A 17,460-nucleotide genomic window follows, 5' to 3' on the forward strand; every position below is an offset into this window, starting at 1 on the left:
TTCAACGCTACATCTATGTGTACTCTGAGTCAAGAAAACAAAAATGCATATTTATCCACTCATACCAAACCTAACTCCAGGGACTAACACAGTGCTTTTCACAACTCCTAATCAATACTCCCAAATCAAGGCCACAGACAAGCTGCGTATTCCGGATGTCCCCCTGTCTCCCCAAACACTGTACTCAACTTATCACTTAACAACTCCGGTCCATCCAAGTAATCTTTCTTATTCTCCAAAAATTGATGTCTCTGTAACGCGATATTCCACGTGAAACTCGAATGGCCTATTCCGACGAACTTCGAGCTTTTCGTCAAAACGAGAAAATCTACTATCGCTTGTTGATCCCATGATAATTTGCTCAATAGTTCCCTATCTTTAGCATCGAGTAGCTTCCATTTTGTAGTTACATTGTATGCAGCTGCGTCTCGTGCAAACTGGGCGGTTTCGGTTTCGTTGCCTGATGCTACATAAATTAGGGTGAGGTCTGTAGAGGCCAATTTCTTCAGGTATTGTATCGATTGGAATTCATAACGTTGATAAAGCCAATCCTTAGCCGGCCAAGATTTCGTAGCATCAATCTCTGTCCTGAGATGCGCACCGAAAAATGTATCAGGGAGGAACGGCTGCGAAAGATCTCCAGACATGTTATATGTGGATAACATATTCTGCAAAACAGTAGTAGCAAGAATCCTCAAATTATCGCGGAACTTCAATATCCCACCAAAAGAAAGTGCGAATTCCTCTCCGTCAGAATATATCGGATATTGCAGATACGATCTCCCAAGCTCAACCGTTACCGGCATATTCATCGTCTCATTCGTCGCAAAATAGTAATAACCGTCCAACCATTCCTCAAACAATTCTCCCCATTTCTCCGGATGCTCTAGTCCTGTTTTCGGAATCGGAGAAGAGTATAAACTTTCTGGCAATAGTGTAATAGGACCTCTTCCCTCGTTCGAATTTGAAACGTCATCTATGTATCCATATATGACCATTTGCGGACAAGAATATTTGAGCGAATCGACGAAATGAAAGTAGTCAAACATATAGGCCATACTAACTCTTTCACCAGTTCGAATCTGCGAGATATCATCCGGGTTTTGAAGAATAATTCGAGGGATTACTAGACCGGCACCCGCGGATATCGCATACCGTACACAGTTCAGTATCGAGTTACGTATGTCCCCAACTCCGCCGATGGAATTATCGCATGTAAAGATAACTTTGTCCGGATTCCATTCCGTCTTCTCGCATAAAGCTCGAAGAGCTGCGGAATCGAGGCGAAGGAAATTGAAAATGTCTTCAGTTGCTTTGGAAGGCCGAAGCTTTGGAATTTTCTCCAGGATGATATGGACTGGGGAATCGTAAGAACAGACAAAAAAGATATAGAAGCAAATTGAGAGTATAAGAAGGATGGTTAGATAGGGATACCTATTGATGCATCTTGCAGCTACTCGCATGATTGCAACGTCCTTTTGAACACTTGATGAATAAAGATGGATTAAGAGGAAGACAAAAGGTTCTTAATCACTTGATTGTTTTGGAATACCATATTGTCACTTCCAATCCCCTACTTCAATGGGGTCCTTGATGAATGTCGTTCCTTCCCCATGTCGACTATAGATACCGAGCAAGATCGTAACCTATGATTATTCCGTGCACTGAATATCTTTGAAAAAAAGTACGGAGCAGGAAAGAAGCTTGTACCATCTTTCATGACAAAGGCTCCCGCATGGGAAACATATCGTAGAATCTTCGATCGAAGCTTGACAGATTGAACATTGCATAGTTCGGAAGCTCGCACTTCGAGTAAAGTGATCCGAAGTTTCACTGTCCAGCGGGTCAATAAAATTGTGATTGAAGATAATTATATGTCAACAATTCATAATGATATCAATTTGTATTCGAATGTAGAAAGCATCAAGTGTATGATGGACTTAAAACCCCATAAACATGTTGAGTCAGTGGCAATTCGAACTATTCATTACTCGACTTGACATCCAATATTGAAGAGAACATAATTTTGATCTCCTGAATTTTCCGCTTTTTTGTAGTGCTGACGCCACACCACGAAGAAAAAATCCTAGCAAGTCGAACTACCGAACTACCCAAAAGCATGATGAGTTACGTACAATGTATAATCATCTCTGAACATTTCAAGCAAAATATTTGCAGGTACGAGAAGTCCGAACAGTAAACCCCCACGCCCAGGTGGGAAATTCCCGGTCCTCAACTCCTAGGGCTCAAACTTAGGGATATTCCAAGAACATTCATAACGTCTATCCAGTCCGAGTTCTTCACGTGTTGTGTCAACTCGAGAGAATCCACTTGCGTGCTGCAAATCATTCTTCTTTGAACCTCAATGCTAGCACTTTGTACCGGAACAGTGTCATACCGACTATTACCAAATCCAATGCAAGGATCCGCCAGAATATTGCTCCTCTTCTGAAGCATTGACCAATCATATACCGGATGAATGAAATACTTTCAATATAAATTCATCAAGAGAGACAGTAGTAACACGCTATACATGCATCAATCGCACTACCCACGGACAGAAGACGTGGGTAGAAACTATCCCTCCGTAAATATGGGGTAAGGAGGGATATTCCCGGTGCAGTCTCGAGCCCTTTGAGATCTGGTAGCATGATGTCCATCATCCGAAAAGCCATTTACCCACATATAAGCCCCTTCGGCAGCTACTGTTAGCTTCTGGAGCTAGCTTGCGGGAGAAGGCCAAGAACGCTTCTGGTGTTTTTGGTGGGGGTGAAGTTTCGCGGCAGTTACGGACTTTATCTTTTCCTGAAAATATATGGGGATGCCGGACTGTGGAACCACTGTCAGTGGTGCGTGTATTACTCGCTTGGTCTGGAGATGTAAGATTACATGGATGATACGGGTTGTTGATAAAATACATGCATTGAGGGAAAAGTCCGTCTGGGGTCATGATATCTGCTGATGCCCTGGGTGCGTTATGTTTGTAGTATATAAACACTTTAATCTACCACACTACCTATCACATCGTTCTTATAATCAACAGACAGTTCACTCATTGCTACACACATTACCTCATAAACAATGGCGATACTAAACGACCCACCGTCATCCACAACAATTCTCTCCCTTGATGCTCCCAACGTTCCTCCTCCTTCCAAACTTGCCCCGCCCACAACCTCTCACACTCCCACCACTCAAGACAGCCGGAATCCTCAGTATCTTACCTCCAGATGGCCCACAGCAATTGACCTCGCAGGCTCCAACCTCCCCTGCCGTCTCGAAGGTGAAGTCGCCGATCTCGTAGTCCTCGGGTCTATCCCCTCAGAGATAAATGGAACATTTTACCGTGTCATGTGTGACCCTTTCGTTCCACCTCACCCACAGAATGTACCCCTCGATGGTGACGGCAATATCTCCGCCTTTCGTTTCCACAACGGTATCGTCGATATGAAAATGCGGTATATCGAGACCGAACGGTACAAACTCGAACGAAAGGCTAACAAGGCTTTATTTGGATTATATCGAAATCCATATACACATCATCCATGTGTAAGAGCCGCGGTAGATAGTACAGCGAATACGAATTTAGTCATGTGGGCTGACAAGCTGTTGGCATTGAAGGAAGTGGGGTTGCCCTATGAAGTTGATGGTGATACGTTGGAGACTTTGGGATATGATCCTTTTGCTTCCGAGGGAGTGAAGTCGAAGACTTTTACGGCCCATCCGAAGGTGGATCCATTTACGGATGAGCTTGTTGTGTTTGGATACGAGGCAAAGGGATTAGCCACGCTGGATGTAGTTACATATACGCTTGATGCGCAAGGGAAGAAGGTAGAAGAATTATGGGTAAAGAGTCCGTGGTGTGCATTTATTCATGATTGTGCCATTACGGAGAATTGGCTAATACTTGTATGTTGGTGTTTCGAAGCTGATATTGAGAGAATGAAGAAAGGGGGCCAGCATTGGGCATGGGATTATGAAAAACCTGCTACGTTCATTGTGGTTCCTAGGAGAAAGTCGACGCCGTTGCCGGATGGGTGGAAGGAAGGAGAAAGCAGATATTATGAGTGGAACAACTGTATGCCGGTTCATACAGCTGGAGCCTGGGAAGGAAAGGATGGGAGATTATACATGGAAAGTTCGAGAGTGCATGATAATGCCTTTCCATTCTTCCCACCCGATGATAGACGAATGCCGGGTCCGGATACGAAAGGTGATTTCGCGCGTTGGGAATTCGATTTGAGTCAACCGAGTGGCACTAAGATTCAGGATCCATTGGTAGTTTTGGACATTCCATGTGAATTTCCGAGAATTGACGAGAGATTCATGACGAAGGAATATGAATGGGTGTTCTTGGATGTCTTCATTCCAGAACAAAGTGATGAGAAGAGTAACATATATCAGGGACTAAATGGTCTCGCGATGCATAGTAATAAGACAAGCGAAACGAAATATTTCTATGCAGGGGAAGACTCGCATGTTCAAGAACCGATTTTCATTCCCCGATCGAAGGATTCCAAGGAAGGGGATGGATGGGTAATGGCAATGGTCGAAAGAAGGATTGCCAATCGATGCAATCTGATTGTGATTGATACAAGAGATTTTGAAAAGGCAATCGCTATTGTTGAATTGCCATTTCATATAAAAGCTCAAATACATGGTAATTGGGTCGAAGCCACTGAAACTAGAGGAACTCAGAGTCTGGTTCGGGAGATGACCAAAATCGAGATTAGTGGAAAGGGCGCGTTAGAACCTATGGCTTAAGCTTTTTAGTTGCCTCATCTAATTCCTCCAGTCGAGGCAATCTTGTAAGGAGAGCTCTCTGCAGGCTATCGATGTGAATTCGTATAGTTTCCACTATGGCGTGAAGAAATTCCTAGCACTATATAGTATATTTTCCAGGGCTTCGTAAGGTATGAGAATCAAAATCAAGAGATGGTGACCCCTTGAAATTTGTCCATCAAGGCATTGATTTCTGTCATCGAATCGCTAACTATCTTGGCCTTTCCACTGAGGCCTATTTGGCCCGTGGTTCCTTCTGTTTTGAGTAGTAACTTAGTAAGCTGCCAGAATTCCAGAGAGTTCTTAAAGAATCCAGATCTCGTGAAATCTGGCCCGACTTGTTTTAAATAGTTATCCCAAAGAATCTTCCATCTATCGAGAGCTTGGACGATACGAGCGGAGTTATAGACCCAAAGAGACGTCGCTTTAAGTTGGAAGATTGTTGTATTTAATGCTTACATAGTTAGCGAAGGTTTCATATGGGTAGGTAGTCTTGGGTAGTTTGTTTACCATTAAGGAACGTGAACAAATTGAGAGTTGTAAGTCCATAATGATGAACTGGATTCCATTCATCTCCCATTAGCCACTCCACCGAGGTTGCCAGAGCGGCTCGAGGTTGCTCGTTTGTCCCTAACAAATACCCTTCGCAGACGAGTGCATCTGTAGCGGCAAATGCTTCTTCTGAGGATGGCATATCACCGACCATCTCGGCAATCGTTAATCGGGGTGGATACCTATTGAAAAGAGTATAATGACAATCTACAAGATATATCAAAGTCATAATCCTGATTAATATTTAGCATTTCGAAAAGAAGATGGTGGAAACAAGGTGGCTGACCTAACTCTTGCTTCTGCTTCGATATAACCATGCCAATTGAAGGGGAAAACACCGGTAGCGTACATGTTTCTTGATGAGTTATATCCCAGTGCCCTCGCACCATTGACGACATCACAATATCGTCTGTTACGCATTTTCTTCCTTGCGAGTTGCCCATTTTGCCAATTTTGCAGCACTGATACAAGAAATGCTGCTTGGATAATTTGGAGATTAGTCGATTTTTCACTATACTGTTCCGAACAAAGCATTTCTTTCAGTTCTTCATTCTCGAAAACAAATTCCTCACATAAAGCACCGCATTCCTTTGCTAAGCCAGCCGTATCTCGAGGTGAAGAATACGCTGCGCCAATAAGGAAGACGGCAAATAACAATGGAAGCGAGACTGTCTCGAGGTTATAAGTAGGTTGGTGTATGATTGGACAATTAGGATACCAATGATCAAAAAATAATCGAGTAAAATCTATCAAATTAGGAACAGTGAACAAAATGGTTTTTATTTCTTCGGAAAATGGCGGCAAGTCTCCATCACAAAGCTCGGATAATCTTTGATGAGTGACAGAAAGTTTTGATATAAGCTCCTGGAGCCGGCCTTCCAATTGAGACGAGCTTCGTAGGGTCGAGTTGATTGGAAGAGTGTTGAGTTCACCATCCCAGACAAAATCATCTAGTATTGGCAGTGCATTGCTCTGCATGAGGTCTTCCAAATCACCGGGAAAAGCAAGTAGTGAGGAATTTGGCATAAGGGATGAAGACATCGCGGTAGAAACGGTTGGAGTCGATATACTGCTAGTCATTGGGGTGCCAAAAAAATCTAAAAGCGACTCTCTTCCCGGCTTTGTGTAATGGAGAAGAAAATCAAACTGCATCCTAGGATCTTGAGATGGTATACCAGAAGCTGTCGCATTGTTGCTGGCCGGATTAAAATGTGTTGGTGCGGTATCATGCAATGGTTGTATTGAAGACCCTGGATCTTGTATAGCTTGCAAAGGTTGCGGGCCATCCTTGCTTCCCGTCGAACGATAATAGGTGCAGGGTATGTTATTCAATTGACAACCTTCACATGGGCGTCCTTGATTACAAGCTCGTTTCGATCGCGCACAAGAGTCACATGATTGTTTTTGCTTTCCTCTTGGCCTTGGCTGAGGCATTGGCCTCCCACCCCTGATCGGGCATGATTTTGAATGTCTTCTAGCAGCATCTCTAAGATCTTATTAGTAGGAATGATATTGGCTCTTTCAATTGTGCAACTCACGATCTGAAAAAGTGTTGATCACAAAAGTGGCACCCGTAAAGTCGCTGTCCAGCGTCTATTTGAGTTGCAATGTTAATATATCCCGCGTCGCGGAAAATAGCAGTGGTGGGGATCAACTTACGCACAGCTTCATGACGTCGTAGATGTCCGATTGTGGAGTATGTAGATAAACATATTTGACATTGATAACTCGGAAACGATGTACCTGTCGACGGCGAGGATCTCTTCATCTTAGGTCACGGCGATTGAAGTTGGAAGATGATTTTGGTTGAATTCATCAAAGCCATTCATTCAAACGACGTTGGCCATTACAATGGTTCGAATTTGTCATTACTGGTTGGAAAAGGTGGAAGTTATTAGAGGTACGCTTCATGAAAACTTACAACCGAGAATTTACGCTTCTACTATACCTAGAAGCGGTTAGATGAAGGACCCAAGAGCCTGACTGGGAATGATAGCCGGGACGAATACTGAATAGTGGTAAATAGAGTTTTTTTCTATGGATTATCTGGATCATCTAGTAACAGATTAGACCTATTTGATCCAAGCGGTGAGATTAAATTGCGGGGGTAGATTCGATAAGTTCCCAAAAGCTTTTCTATTACTTCTAGACTTTTAGAAGTGTAATTAAGAAATGATAGGATGTGTGGATTCATCGTCATTCCTAAGCATTAGTGATCCAAGAAAAAGTAAGCTGGTATTATCTCATGCATTAGCTGCTTCCCCCTTTCCCCCTTTGTAAGAATAATAAGGTTTGATGACCACAAGCACTTTCCGCACGTGATTCTCGTATCAGTTCCGATCTTCAGTTTCATACTTAATAATAGAAATCTATTCGAATACGTCTTGATATCATTGAAATACAAGATTTTCCCAATATAAAGTATGATTGGTCTCCTCAGAATGATGGGGGTCGTCCACTTTTTACGTCCATATGGAGCCCACAAGCCCATTCGCCTATGATTTGTAAATCTTACAAGTACATCCCTTGTATCGGGCCTGATTCCGTATAGAGAGGCCGTTGGACGACTTTAGGGCAGACTGCCACGCCATTCTCTGTAGATCGCGGAATTGTAGTCGTTGTACTAGCCTTCTAGGTATATTTGTGGATACATGCAAATGCACTTCGCGTACAAACATGCATTTACAAACAGCATTTATCTCATCTGAATTCGCTCTTCAGCCATTTAAGAACGGCCAGGTATCAATATCATCTCAAATTTCGTTAACCGTATCTAACCATGCCGTCAATCCTCTAAATTCTCCTGCAGGAGAACGATCTCTTCAACACATGACAGCCCCCGAGACAAAAAAGACGCACGCTACCTCGCTACCTCTCTACATGTTGCCCGATGCAGTCTCTCAGTAATCCACAGTCATTGGAGAAGAGACTAGAATAAACCGGAAAGCTGTTTCGCCGTTACCAAACTCCCTTCAAGATCATATGTCCAAACCCATTCATACAAAAAATCAATCTCGTCAGCTATCCTTTTCACATCATCTCCAAAGTCATCATGCGTAAACGAGATCAGTTCTCCGGCTTTCTTACTAAATTCAACTAGCTTTTGCGACCTTGGTCTTCTCACCGTATCATAAGCTTCGAGTGCTTTTTGAATATCATCTTTATTCTTGACACCCTGAAAAAGACGACTCAAGACATAAGCATCTTCAAATGCCATACCAGAGCCAGCCCCTAAGTGAGGTGTACTTGCATGAGCAGCATCTCCCATAAGACAAATTCTCCCGTGAAAATATTTCTGAGAATGTGGAAGATGGAAGAGTCCCCACTTATCTCCAGTACAGTATTTCGAGACCAGCTCAACCAATTTTTCTTCATAGCCTTCTAAATCGGACGCCATCTCTTCTTTAGTAGCAGGCATCAACCAATTTTTCTCATCCCATTCGACATCTTTCGTTATCTTCAATGCAACGATGTTGATCAAGTTCCCATGCTCAACTGGGTAACTAATCATATATCTATCATATCCAAGGTATGATTGGCCATTTAGTGCTAAGACATCTCCTATTGCTTCCCTGGCAATATCTCTGGGAACCATAGCTCGATACGCGTAGGTGTTTGAAAATTTCGGTTCGATTGATTGGTTTCTCATGACGAACTTCCTCGTGACACTCTTGATTCCATCACAGCCAATCACTACATCAGCGAGAACTGTTTCACCATCTTCAAACGTCAACTTCAACCCTTTGTTGTCTTCCTCCGGGTCTTCAACGCTCGCTAGACTTTTCTTGAATTTCGCCATTCCGTCTGGAATCAACGCTGCCATTTCATCCAAGAACCTAGCCCTATGCACGCAACTTCTCCTTCTAACCTCCTCTCTTATCAGCATTTTCGAAATGTCTCCCAGAGGTTTTCCCTTCTCTCCAACATGATGAATCAAGTCCATTTTCTTGCCATCACCAGTTTTACTATTCGTTCCATACCGAAAAGTTAACCATGCGTTATCGTGATCACGGGTTTCGTTAAACGTTGCACATTTCCTGTAACCTCTGAGGATATCGGGAGAGATCAGATTTAGAGCATTCACTGCGTTAGGACCAGATGCAATTCCTGCCCCTATTTCTGCAAACTTAGGAGCTGCTTCGTAAATTGTGATATTGAGGGCATCACGATAAGGAAGGAGTCCAATACTGAGAGCAAGTCCACCAAGACCGCCACCGATGATAGCAACATTCAGCTTCGGATTTGTGGTTTCTGCCCCCATTCTTGAGACGAGAGAATTGATTAAAACTAGATAAGGGGTGTTAAAGAGAGTCTTGAACTCTTTGAACTGACAATACCTAGTGACAGATTCTCGCAGCGGGTTTCTACCAACAATGTTCGATATGGTACCTGACAGCTTGATATGGCGAGGGGCGCATTCTTAATTCATTGTGACAGTGGTAGCGCCAGATCAACCCATCTTAGAGTAAGCACGATGTGATATGTTCCAAATCTGGTCAACCCTCCGCGTAAGCCAATCACAATCAGATCCATCCAACGAGAAGAATTATCAGACACTTGATACATGTTTGCTGTGATATGTTTATCCAAGTTACAATTCTTGGAAATGATAGTGGGATGTGGTATCTTGACCAAAAACACATGAAAAGGATACAGATCACGTGCCGATAAGCGTTTACGCGCCATCCCCAGCAGCAGCTTATCGAGAAAATCGCGATTCCCCGCCAACGCGTCTTCCTGGACCCCTACTCGAACCGTTCTTCTGTCATACTCCTCTAGCAAAACAACCCTCGAACTAACCTAGACACTGATGGCCTCGGGACCTTTTGCTTTGGACAAATGTCAAGGAAGGCCGTGCAATTGAATCGTGCAGGGCAACCTGTATCTTAGCAAGATCAGGTCAATCCTTCGTTATTCCACACCCGTTATTCAAACCTCTCCAATTCTTCTTTACGGCAGTCAGAATTTCCTTCGCCAAGTCCGATATTCTCAGGCAATCTTGGTTCGCAAAAACATTATCCTCCTCAGCCGGCACCAAGGTGGACATCCACCATGCAAGCTTCAATTGACCCCAGTCCATACACAAATCCCAATGGATTCCCAACGCAACATCAGTTACCACCATTTGCGCCCGAGATTGGTAGACACAATACCCAACACCATCCTCAATTTTCCACTCAATCTCAGCCAAAACTGCCTCCTCTGGATCATTACCCACTGACTCCCGTTACGCCATCAAATGCCTCTCCATTTCTTCGAACACCCTCTAGACTAGGCTCCTCGATCTCGACCCCAGCTCCTCAGTCAAAGCTACAAGCACTTCCTCGATCCCAGTCTCTAGAGTCTGCTCTCAAAGATGCAGATGTCGAATCCCTCAAAGCATTACTCAGAGCTGCCGGAAATTTGTATCCGCACATGCGAACGACTACTCTAAGATTTTTGCTTGGTGACAAATATGTCGAAGAGGAGAAAGAGGAGGGATGGAGTACTAAGGGACTCTTGAATAATGATAAGGTAGATGGAAAGTCGATGGACCGGAAAGGAATGTCTATTAATTCGAGAAAGGAACGAATTATACCAGGGAAGGGGTTGGTCATTGACTTGGTGAGTGATGATGAGGATACCTTGCAGAAGAAGAGCCCTCTGGAAGAAGCATTGATAATAGAAAAGAAACGAACTGCGGTGTTGCTGCAAGAATTAGAGGCAGCGAAAGAGGAGATAAAGAATGTCACAAATAATTATCAAAATGAATGGAATCAGGTCGAGACCTTGCAACAACAGATGAGGGAAATTCAAGCTAAGACTATGAACGCCCAGAACACTCTGCCAGAATTGATGCCCCAAAAAGATAGTGCAGACCAAGCTTCAAAAACGGGCAGAAGATACATTGAGACAATTCAAAAGCAGTTGGGCGATGAGAGAAAAGAAACGAAAAGACTCAAAGGTCTATTAGACCATCAGAGACAGTTTCAATCAAGCAGTGGAACACCTATATTTCAGCCGGATAAAATCCCTCAGGCTGCCTTAATGGGAATCTCCGAGGATCTAAAAAAGGCTTTGAAAGAGGAAAAGGTTAGATCTCAGTGGTTTAAGGAGCAATTTGCCGATCAACAAATGAAATATACGGAAGTGGACACGCGCGCTTCCTCAACGAATGCCGTCAAGGATGCTGCCGTAGAAGCACTAGAAAGAGAGAAAAAGAAGTCGAAAGGTTTGGAAAAAGCACTCGAGATTGAGAAAAGGTTAAGGGAAGTTATGGAGAGGACTTTAACTCATGAGAGGGACTTGACGAGAGATCGAGAAAAAGTTCCATTAGCTCGGAAAGTTTTGGCAGATGTGAATGACGAAGTTTTGAACGGAACAACTCGAAGCCAATCAGTCGCTGGTGTATCATCATCGTCGAAGAAGCGGAAGCTTAATCCAACTTTGGAGGAACTAGGATTGGAGAGAAAATCCTCCAAATTTGAAGGCGGTAAATGTGGGCATTGTTTCAAAGACATTAGATCCCAAGATGCCGATGGACCGTGTCGATATCATCCTGGTTAGTATTCGATTTTATTCTCTTAACCTGTTGCGCAATATTGATATGATTTTACTTTAGGGGCAAAAACATTACACCCGCGAACCCTTCCAAAGCTCGTCGAACAGCATGGTGAGAGATGTTATGAAGGAAAATCTGTCGACGAAATGTTGACTATTTACGGACCATCCCATTGTCTTAGCGATTGGTCGTGGAGTTGCTGTAAACGGAGCGCGGGTGGAGTGGGTTGCTGTAGGGTGCCCACTCACACAGATCATTATACACGTCGGATTCCCCATTATTCCCCTTCTATTTTGATCTGATCATGCAGGGCATACATATACTTGATATTTGTTAGATGACAGGAAATGTTTGATATAAAAAGTCTATTTGAGCGCGGGACAGGAGCGAAGTGATACCCCTATGCATAGGTTATGTAGCAATATTGCAAATTTCATCCAACTCGCTATATTTCTTGTGTCGTATTTCATTTTTACTACACTGATTTACTCTCTGTCTTTTACATATAAACTGTTGTGGACTTTGAGAATTCAAGGAAGTTCAATGAGTACATCGGCTGGTTATTCAGTTGGACATACTGATAAAGCTTTTGAGATGTACATTAGTGGGTGCAAGACAGAGTGGTCAAACAGATGCAAATATATCAATCACGTAGATGCATTCTTCAATATGAACTCAGAATTTTGATTAAAACTCTACTAGGATATATAGCTTAGTGGCTTGGTTTGTGATCCGAGTATAAGATCACCATGAGTCAGAGGAAGCGTTCATTCGGCCAAGCTAGCTCATCTTCTCAAAAGATTCAACCGTTCCCAACAGAATCAATAATTGACAAGCATCTTACTGTCAGCTTGCAGTCCGAAGTATTGGAAACCATATCTCTGGAGTGACTCTATAGCCTTACTCCCTGCGGTAAGTGTAAAACGATCTCTATCATAGAATATCCTTGATCTGTGATTCTTTGATGTACTTAATCTTTGGTGGTTCCCAGGCCAGTAGTCTTTGTAATTCGCGTTGATCTTCGCCATCAAGACGTCCTGAAAGTTCATTAGTTACATTGGGCTTCAAGAAGTGATTGGAAAGGTGGGAGTTGATCATACCTGATTTGACTAGATCCTGTTGGAAACATCTTATCGTAAAGTTGCGGGAATCGTTGAAGCCTTTCTTGTGGGCCTCATGAATGTCCTCTAATGATCCTCGCATCTCATCCCCTCCCCATACTAGTTGGGTAAGAGATGCTTCTGATACAAATCCATCACATGGATGTGATACCTGAGTGCTTTCTTCGATGATACTGAAATCTTCGTCGTCCTGGAGAAAATAAAGCTCTTGGGCATCCAGAGATTTAGCCCATTGATAGACACCAAGAGACCGATTGTCGAGTAGGCGAGGCATTACACCTACAACTTTCGCAGGGTAGTTGTGCTTATTCTTTGGTACTATGATCCGCTTCATCCCGGGATCCCTATAAACCCCTCCCAAAGGGTGAACCATATCTGTCCAACATTCTCCCGTATGAGGCCAGATTACGTCGATATCAAGATTGGCATATATGATTGGTTGTTCTCTTCGTAGCATTTCGGCTTCGACTTGGCCAAAATTTTGACTGTCTAATTCCGTCCCAGGGGTGTAAGGACCTCTTCTCTCAGCATCCTCCATGTAAGTCTTCGATCTTAAAACGAGACCTTGCAGGGGCTTCTTAAATTTCAGCACCACACCACGCGACTCTATACACGTCATTGTCAAAGGACACTGCTGGGGCATACTTGGACAAAGATAGATGTTTTCTGGCCACGTGTTGTTGTAGTTGGTAACATGAATAATTCGTGGCTGCAAACCTGCAAACTTCCATATCCTCAACCTTAATTCTGTCGGCAGATCTCGAAATTGTTCAAAGGTTTCCGGGGCGGACTTAAGTGCGGGCGCATCTTTATTTCTCACGTCGACTTTGGTATCCTGCCCCACGACCTCTTCAGTATGTGCGATCTGATCGATGGCACCTAGGCTACAATTTTGTTCATTGAAATTCCTATCTTGGTGTTGAGTACTTGAGGTTGAACCGTTCATTTGCTGAGGTATAGCCAATGTGGCGAGCTACAATTTCTGTCAGCTTGTTGTAAATCATGATGTGCATTGTGTTCAAGAGGGATTTGAATTACCTGGTCAGCTGCGCTTTTCTCAGAAGCGTTATTGGGATTCATGATGCAGAGCTCCTGCATCCAAAATGTGGGTTTATGATGTAGGTGTTGAGACAATCGGAGGTCGGATTGACTTTGAATTCTTTTGAGGTGATCAATGTAGACGATGGTGTTGGATTGGGTGTCTGGAAGAAAGACATAACTTATAACTTAAACAGGCTCGACCATATACGGTACGAGTCTATGATTAGAAAATACGGTCTTGGATTGAAATTGAAGCCGTACCGTTCACATATGAAACCGTCGATACAACTATTCACTTTGTAGCACCGTAGAGGCAAGCAATTCGAGTGAATGCCGTGAATTATCCTTGAGCCATTCACTTCCCTAGCATTCGGCATGGTAGAAAAAATTCATGATTGGATAACCAAGAGCTCAATCATGAAGTCTAGCTCAGCAGATATCCCGGGTTGCTATCGGAAGTTTCAAGATTCGAGAATAACAATATTCTTCGAATTGTTGATTAGTAAAAGTGTCGAGACGATATCCAGCCATTAGTGAAATAAGTAATGGACTTTGAACCATTGCACATTGTTCCTTCATATCACGGATCCCTTATCCTCAACGCACCAGACCACCAAAAGCAATAAACAACACCCAACGAAAAATACACCCTGGCGATTTTGAACTTTTAAAGCTACGATACACTATCAATCACAATGTCAGATAAAACTTACCAACAAATCGTGCTTATCCTCCAAGCAACCCCCTACTACTCAGAGCTCGAACAGATCGAAAAAGACCACCAAGCCATCGTCCAACCCGTTCTCCATCAAACAAGCGAACTACTACGTGTATTTCGCAAGGAAACTCGAGCTGGCAATACAAGTGGTGCACAAGAGTGTCAAGATAGTCTCGACCAGAATGTCAAGATTATAGTCGACGCCTACGAGCGAAATAAGAGGGAATGGAATAAAGTTATGGCAAGATTGGGGGAGGATATTGGTGGACTTTTGGGAGAGACTTTAGTAGAAGTGGCAAAGGGAATGGATAGGAAGGGATCATCGGCTGCGGGAAGTGATATGAATTTACAAAGGGTACTTATTCGGGTTGCAAGAAGGATGCATTCTGAGTAATGAGCTGATCCTTGTATTTTTGAGACGCGGCAGGAATTTCGATTGTCTATACTGACGCCCGAGAATGAAGTCATTAGATGTGCTCAAGTCAGTTTAAGTTTCGACACCAAGGTAATGCACTTCACAATTAATAACAACTCAAAACTTAAAGCTCAATGAGTCTCTATTTGTACAATGGCAAGTGCCAAGTCTACTCATATACAGTGAATAGATTTAGATATATGTACAAAAGAATCCAAACACGTTTCCCCCACTTAATACATATCCTCGTCAAATTTATGCTTCACACTCATCATCACCAACCTCAACTGCTGAGCTAGTGGCTGCTGGTGCGGAGGTGGCTGTTACGAGAGTGCTTGGGGCGGAAGTTACAATGGCGGCTACAGAGCTTGTTGGAAGTACCGCACTGGACGAGACCTCTACGGATGAGGCGATTGAGCTTGATTCAATTACCGCACTCGAAACAGCTGCGGCGCTTGATGATGCAACGGCACTGGAAACAGCAGATGTTGCAATGGCCGTGGCGCTGGCTGCACCCGTGGCTCCAGCTCCGGCGGCACCACAAGTGGCAATGGCTCCTCCGGGAGGTGTGTAGGTGGAGATGTCAAAACCATAGTAAATATCTGGGATGTAAATACTTGGGTCGGTAGCGTTGTAATCACCTGGAAGCTCGATGGATGGTCCGCATGAATCTCCACTAGTACCGGTGATAGAAAGTTGAGCACATCCAATGTACCATTGAGCACCTCCGACAGTCTGGGCGGAGTGAAGAGCAAGCATCTCTGAACGGAGCTGTGTGATAATATGTTAGTTTATGAAGAAGTATAAAAGATGAAAATAGTAGAACTTACCAAGTATTCACCAGTTGCCATTCCGGTAGGAAGGTTGAAAGTGTAGCTCATGTTTCCAGCATCCATGAGGTTGGAGGCCCAAGTACCGTTGACCTCAATATACTCATCAATCTTGAACCATGAACCGATACCAGTAGCCATGGACGCATCATCAACGGGACCGAAAAGATAATGTTGAATAGGTCCTGGATGGGTAGAGGAATCCCATTGAACTGTGATGGCATCTCCCTCGTTTGCGGCGGTTGTGTTGACACCTGATGGGACAACGTTTCCATTGACGTTACAGGTGATGTTATCGGATGCTACATCGAGAACTGGAGAGTTGGAAGGTGGCATGCGGATAGAGACTTGATATCCTGGAGAAACTCCATTGACCCAAAATTGATGGAAGTTTTGATGAGCAGTGACTGCAGTGAGGAGGGAAGCGGCGATGATAGATTTGGAAAACATCTTGATAGAATTTTGTGTGGGAATTTGTGGTGGAAATGGGCGTAAATTTTCAAAAATGAATGTCGTGGATCACAGATCACACTTTGAAATGAATGTATTTAGAGAAAGTTAAGAGAGTGAAAAAAAGATGACGAACTAACAAGACTGACTTGGAGAGAAAGAACAGAGGAAGGGAAAATTACCATCATGAGAGCCAACTCAATATATAGAACTGAAAAGCACGCGCCATAAATCGATTCGATATATGATGCTAGTCCTGGGAGAATCGAAATGATACCCTTGTCCGTTTCAGAGAAACAAGATCTTTAGATGAACGTTTCGTTTGCCAACCTTGATTTGGTGATCTTCCATTAGAAGATGTGTGAGATATACGATTCACAGATTCTACTCCACATTTTTCCAGCGAATAGATAAAAGAAGATAGACGCGCTGTTGAAATTCTGTTCATTCTCTCATTCGATACTGTGGTTTGATTTTGATACTGCGACAACGATCATCCAGCCGATTGAATAATTTCATAGATTGTTATGCTGGACATTCTTCGAACTAGTCGTTCAATCACCTATCTGATATCAATGAATAGTACCTTGTTAATCTCTTAACTTAAGTCACCATTTCATTTATCTTAATGTTGAAGGCTATGCTGGTAGTGTATCAATCAAGTTTAGTCGCTTGATGCGAGGAACAAAACGTTTCATTCGGATAAGCATGAAGCTCCATTGGCCCAATCCTTGCAGAACGATGGCCAGCATTAACCCAATATATATATTAAACCTTCATTTCCTTTCTACCAAATTCATCTGAAGTCAAGCCTCATCTGGGAAAAATGCAATTTATTTGGTGCACTGGTAACTGTGGCTTCCCAATTAGCTTGATGGTAAAAGCTTGCGTCTTGAAGAAGTGGGAAAGAAAGTCTCGAGGGTATGAAATAAAAGGGTGAAAAATTGCCTGGAATTTGTAATTTTCTGATAACAACCTTGGGCACACATAAAAAATATCTTGTCATGTCC

General features: G+C 43.2%; 8 protein-coding genes across 8 annotated transcripts; 3 read left to right on the top strand and 5 right to left on the bottom strand.

Moving 5' to 3' along the window:
- Positions 1–125: 125 nt before the first annotated feature.
- On the bottom strand, positions 126–1,463 carry Bfra_009143 (putative alternative oxidase protein; the record flags this gene model as incomplete). Its single annotated transcript, XM_037339494.1, has 1 exon — positions 126–1,463. The coding sequence occupies one exon, from the start codon at positions 1,461–1,463 to the stop codon at positions 126–128; it is 1,338 nt and encodes a 445-aa protein (XP_037191060.1).
- Positions 1,464–3,081: 1,618 nt separating this feature from the next.
- On the top strand, positions 3,082–4,764 carry Bfra_009144 (putative lignostilbene dioxygenase family protein; the record flags this gene model as incomplete). Its single annotated transcript, XM_037339495.1, has 1 exon — positions 3,082–4,764. The coding sequence occupies one exon, from the start codon at positions 3,082–3,084 to the stop codon at positions 4,762–4,764; it is 1,683 nt and encodes a 560-aa protein (XP_037191061.1).
- Positions 4,765–4,928: 164 nt separating this feature from the next.
- On the bottom strand, positions 4,929–7,102 carry Bfra_009145 (putative c2h2 finger domain protein; the record flags this gene model as incomplete). The annotated part of the gene is made up of 4 exons (XM_037339496.1): positions 4,929–5,236; positions 5,293–5,567; positions 5,621–6,820; positions 6,873–7,102. 4 exons carry the CDS (start codon positions 7,100–7,102, stop codon positions 4,929–4,931), a joined length of 2,013 nt encoding a protein of 670 aa, XP_037191062.1.
- Positions 7,103–8,263: 1,161 nt separating this feature from the next.
- Bfra_009146 (putative mannitol 1-phosphate dehydrogenase protein) lies at positions 8,264–9,595 on the bottom strand (the record flags this gene model as incomplete). Its single annotated transcript, XM_037339497.1, has 1 exon — positions 8,264–9,595. The coding sequence occupies one exon, from the start codon at positions 9,593–9,595 to the stop codon at positions 8,264–8,266; it is 1,332 nt and encodes a 443-aa protein (XP_037191063.1).
- Positions 9,596–10,386: 791 nt separating this feature from the next.
- Positions 10,387–12,028, top strand: Bfra_009147 (uncharacterized protein; the record flags this gene model as incomplete). Its single annotated transcript, XM_037339498.1, has 3 exons — positions 10,387–11,806; positions 11,838–11,875; positions 11,936–12,028. The coding sequence occupies 3 exons, from the start codon at positions 10,387–10,389 to the stop codon at positions 12,026–12,028; spliced, it is 1,551 nt and encodes a 516-aa protein (XP_037191064.1).
- Positions 12,029–12,808: 780 nt separating this feature from the next.
- Bfra_009148 (uncharacterized protein) lies at positions 12,809–14,076 on the bottom strand (the record flags this gene model as incomplete). Its single annotated transcript, XM_037339499.1, has 3 exons — positions 12,809–12,912; positions 12,976–13,969; positions 14,035–14,076. The coding sequence occupies 3 exons, from the start codon at positions 14,074–14,076 to the stop codon at positions 12,809–12,811; spliced, it is 1,140 nt and encodes a 379-aa protein (XP_037191065.1).
- A 656-nt stretch (positions 14,077–14,732) lies between these two features.
- Bfra_009149 (uncharacterized protein) lies at positions 14,733–15,149 on the top strand (the record flags this gene model as incomplete). The annotated part of the gene is made up of 1 exon (XM_037339500.1): positions 14,733–15,149. The coding sequence occupies one exon, from the start codon at positions 14,733–14,735 to the stop codon at positions 15,147–15,149; it is 417 nt and encodes a 138-aa protein (XP_037191066.1).
- A 276-nt stretch (positions 15,150–15,425) lies between these two features.
- Bfra_009150 (putative glycoside hydrolase family 61 protein) lies at positions 15,426–16,450 on the bottom strand (the record flags this gene model as incomplete). Its single annotated transcript, XM_037339501.1, has 2 exons — positions 15,426–15,941; positions 16,001–16,450. The coding sequence occupies 2 exons, from the start codon at positions 16,448–16,450 to the stop codon at positions 15,426–15,428; spliced, it is 966 nt and encodes a 321-aa protein (XP_037191067.1).
- Between the last annotated feature and the right edge of the window lie 1,010 nt (positions 16,451–17,460).

Source organism: Botrytis fragariae (assembly GCF_013461495.1).
Source record: "Botrytis fragariae strain BVB16 chromosome Unknown tig00000101, whole genome shotgun sequence".
NCBI lineage: Eukaryota > Fungi > Ascomycota > Leotiomycetes > Helotiales > Sclerotiniaceae > Botrytis > Botrytis fragariae.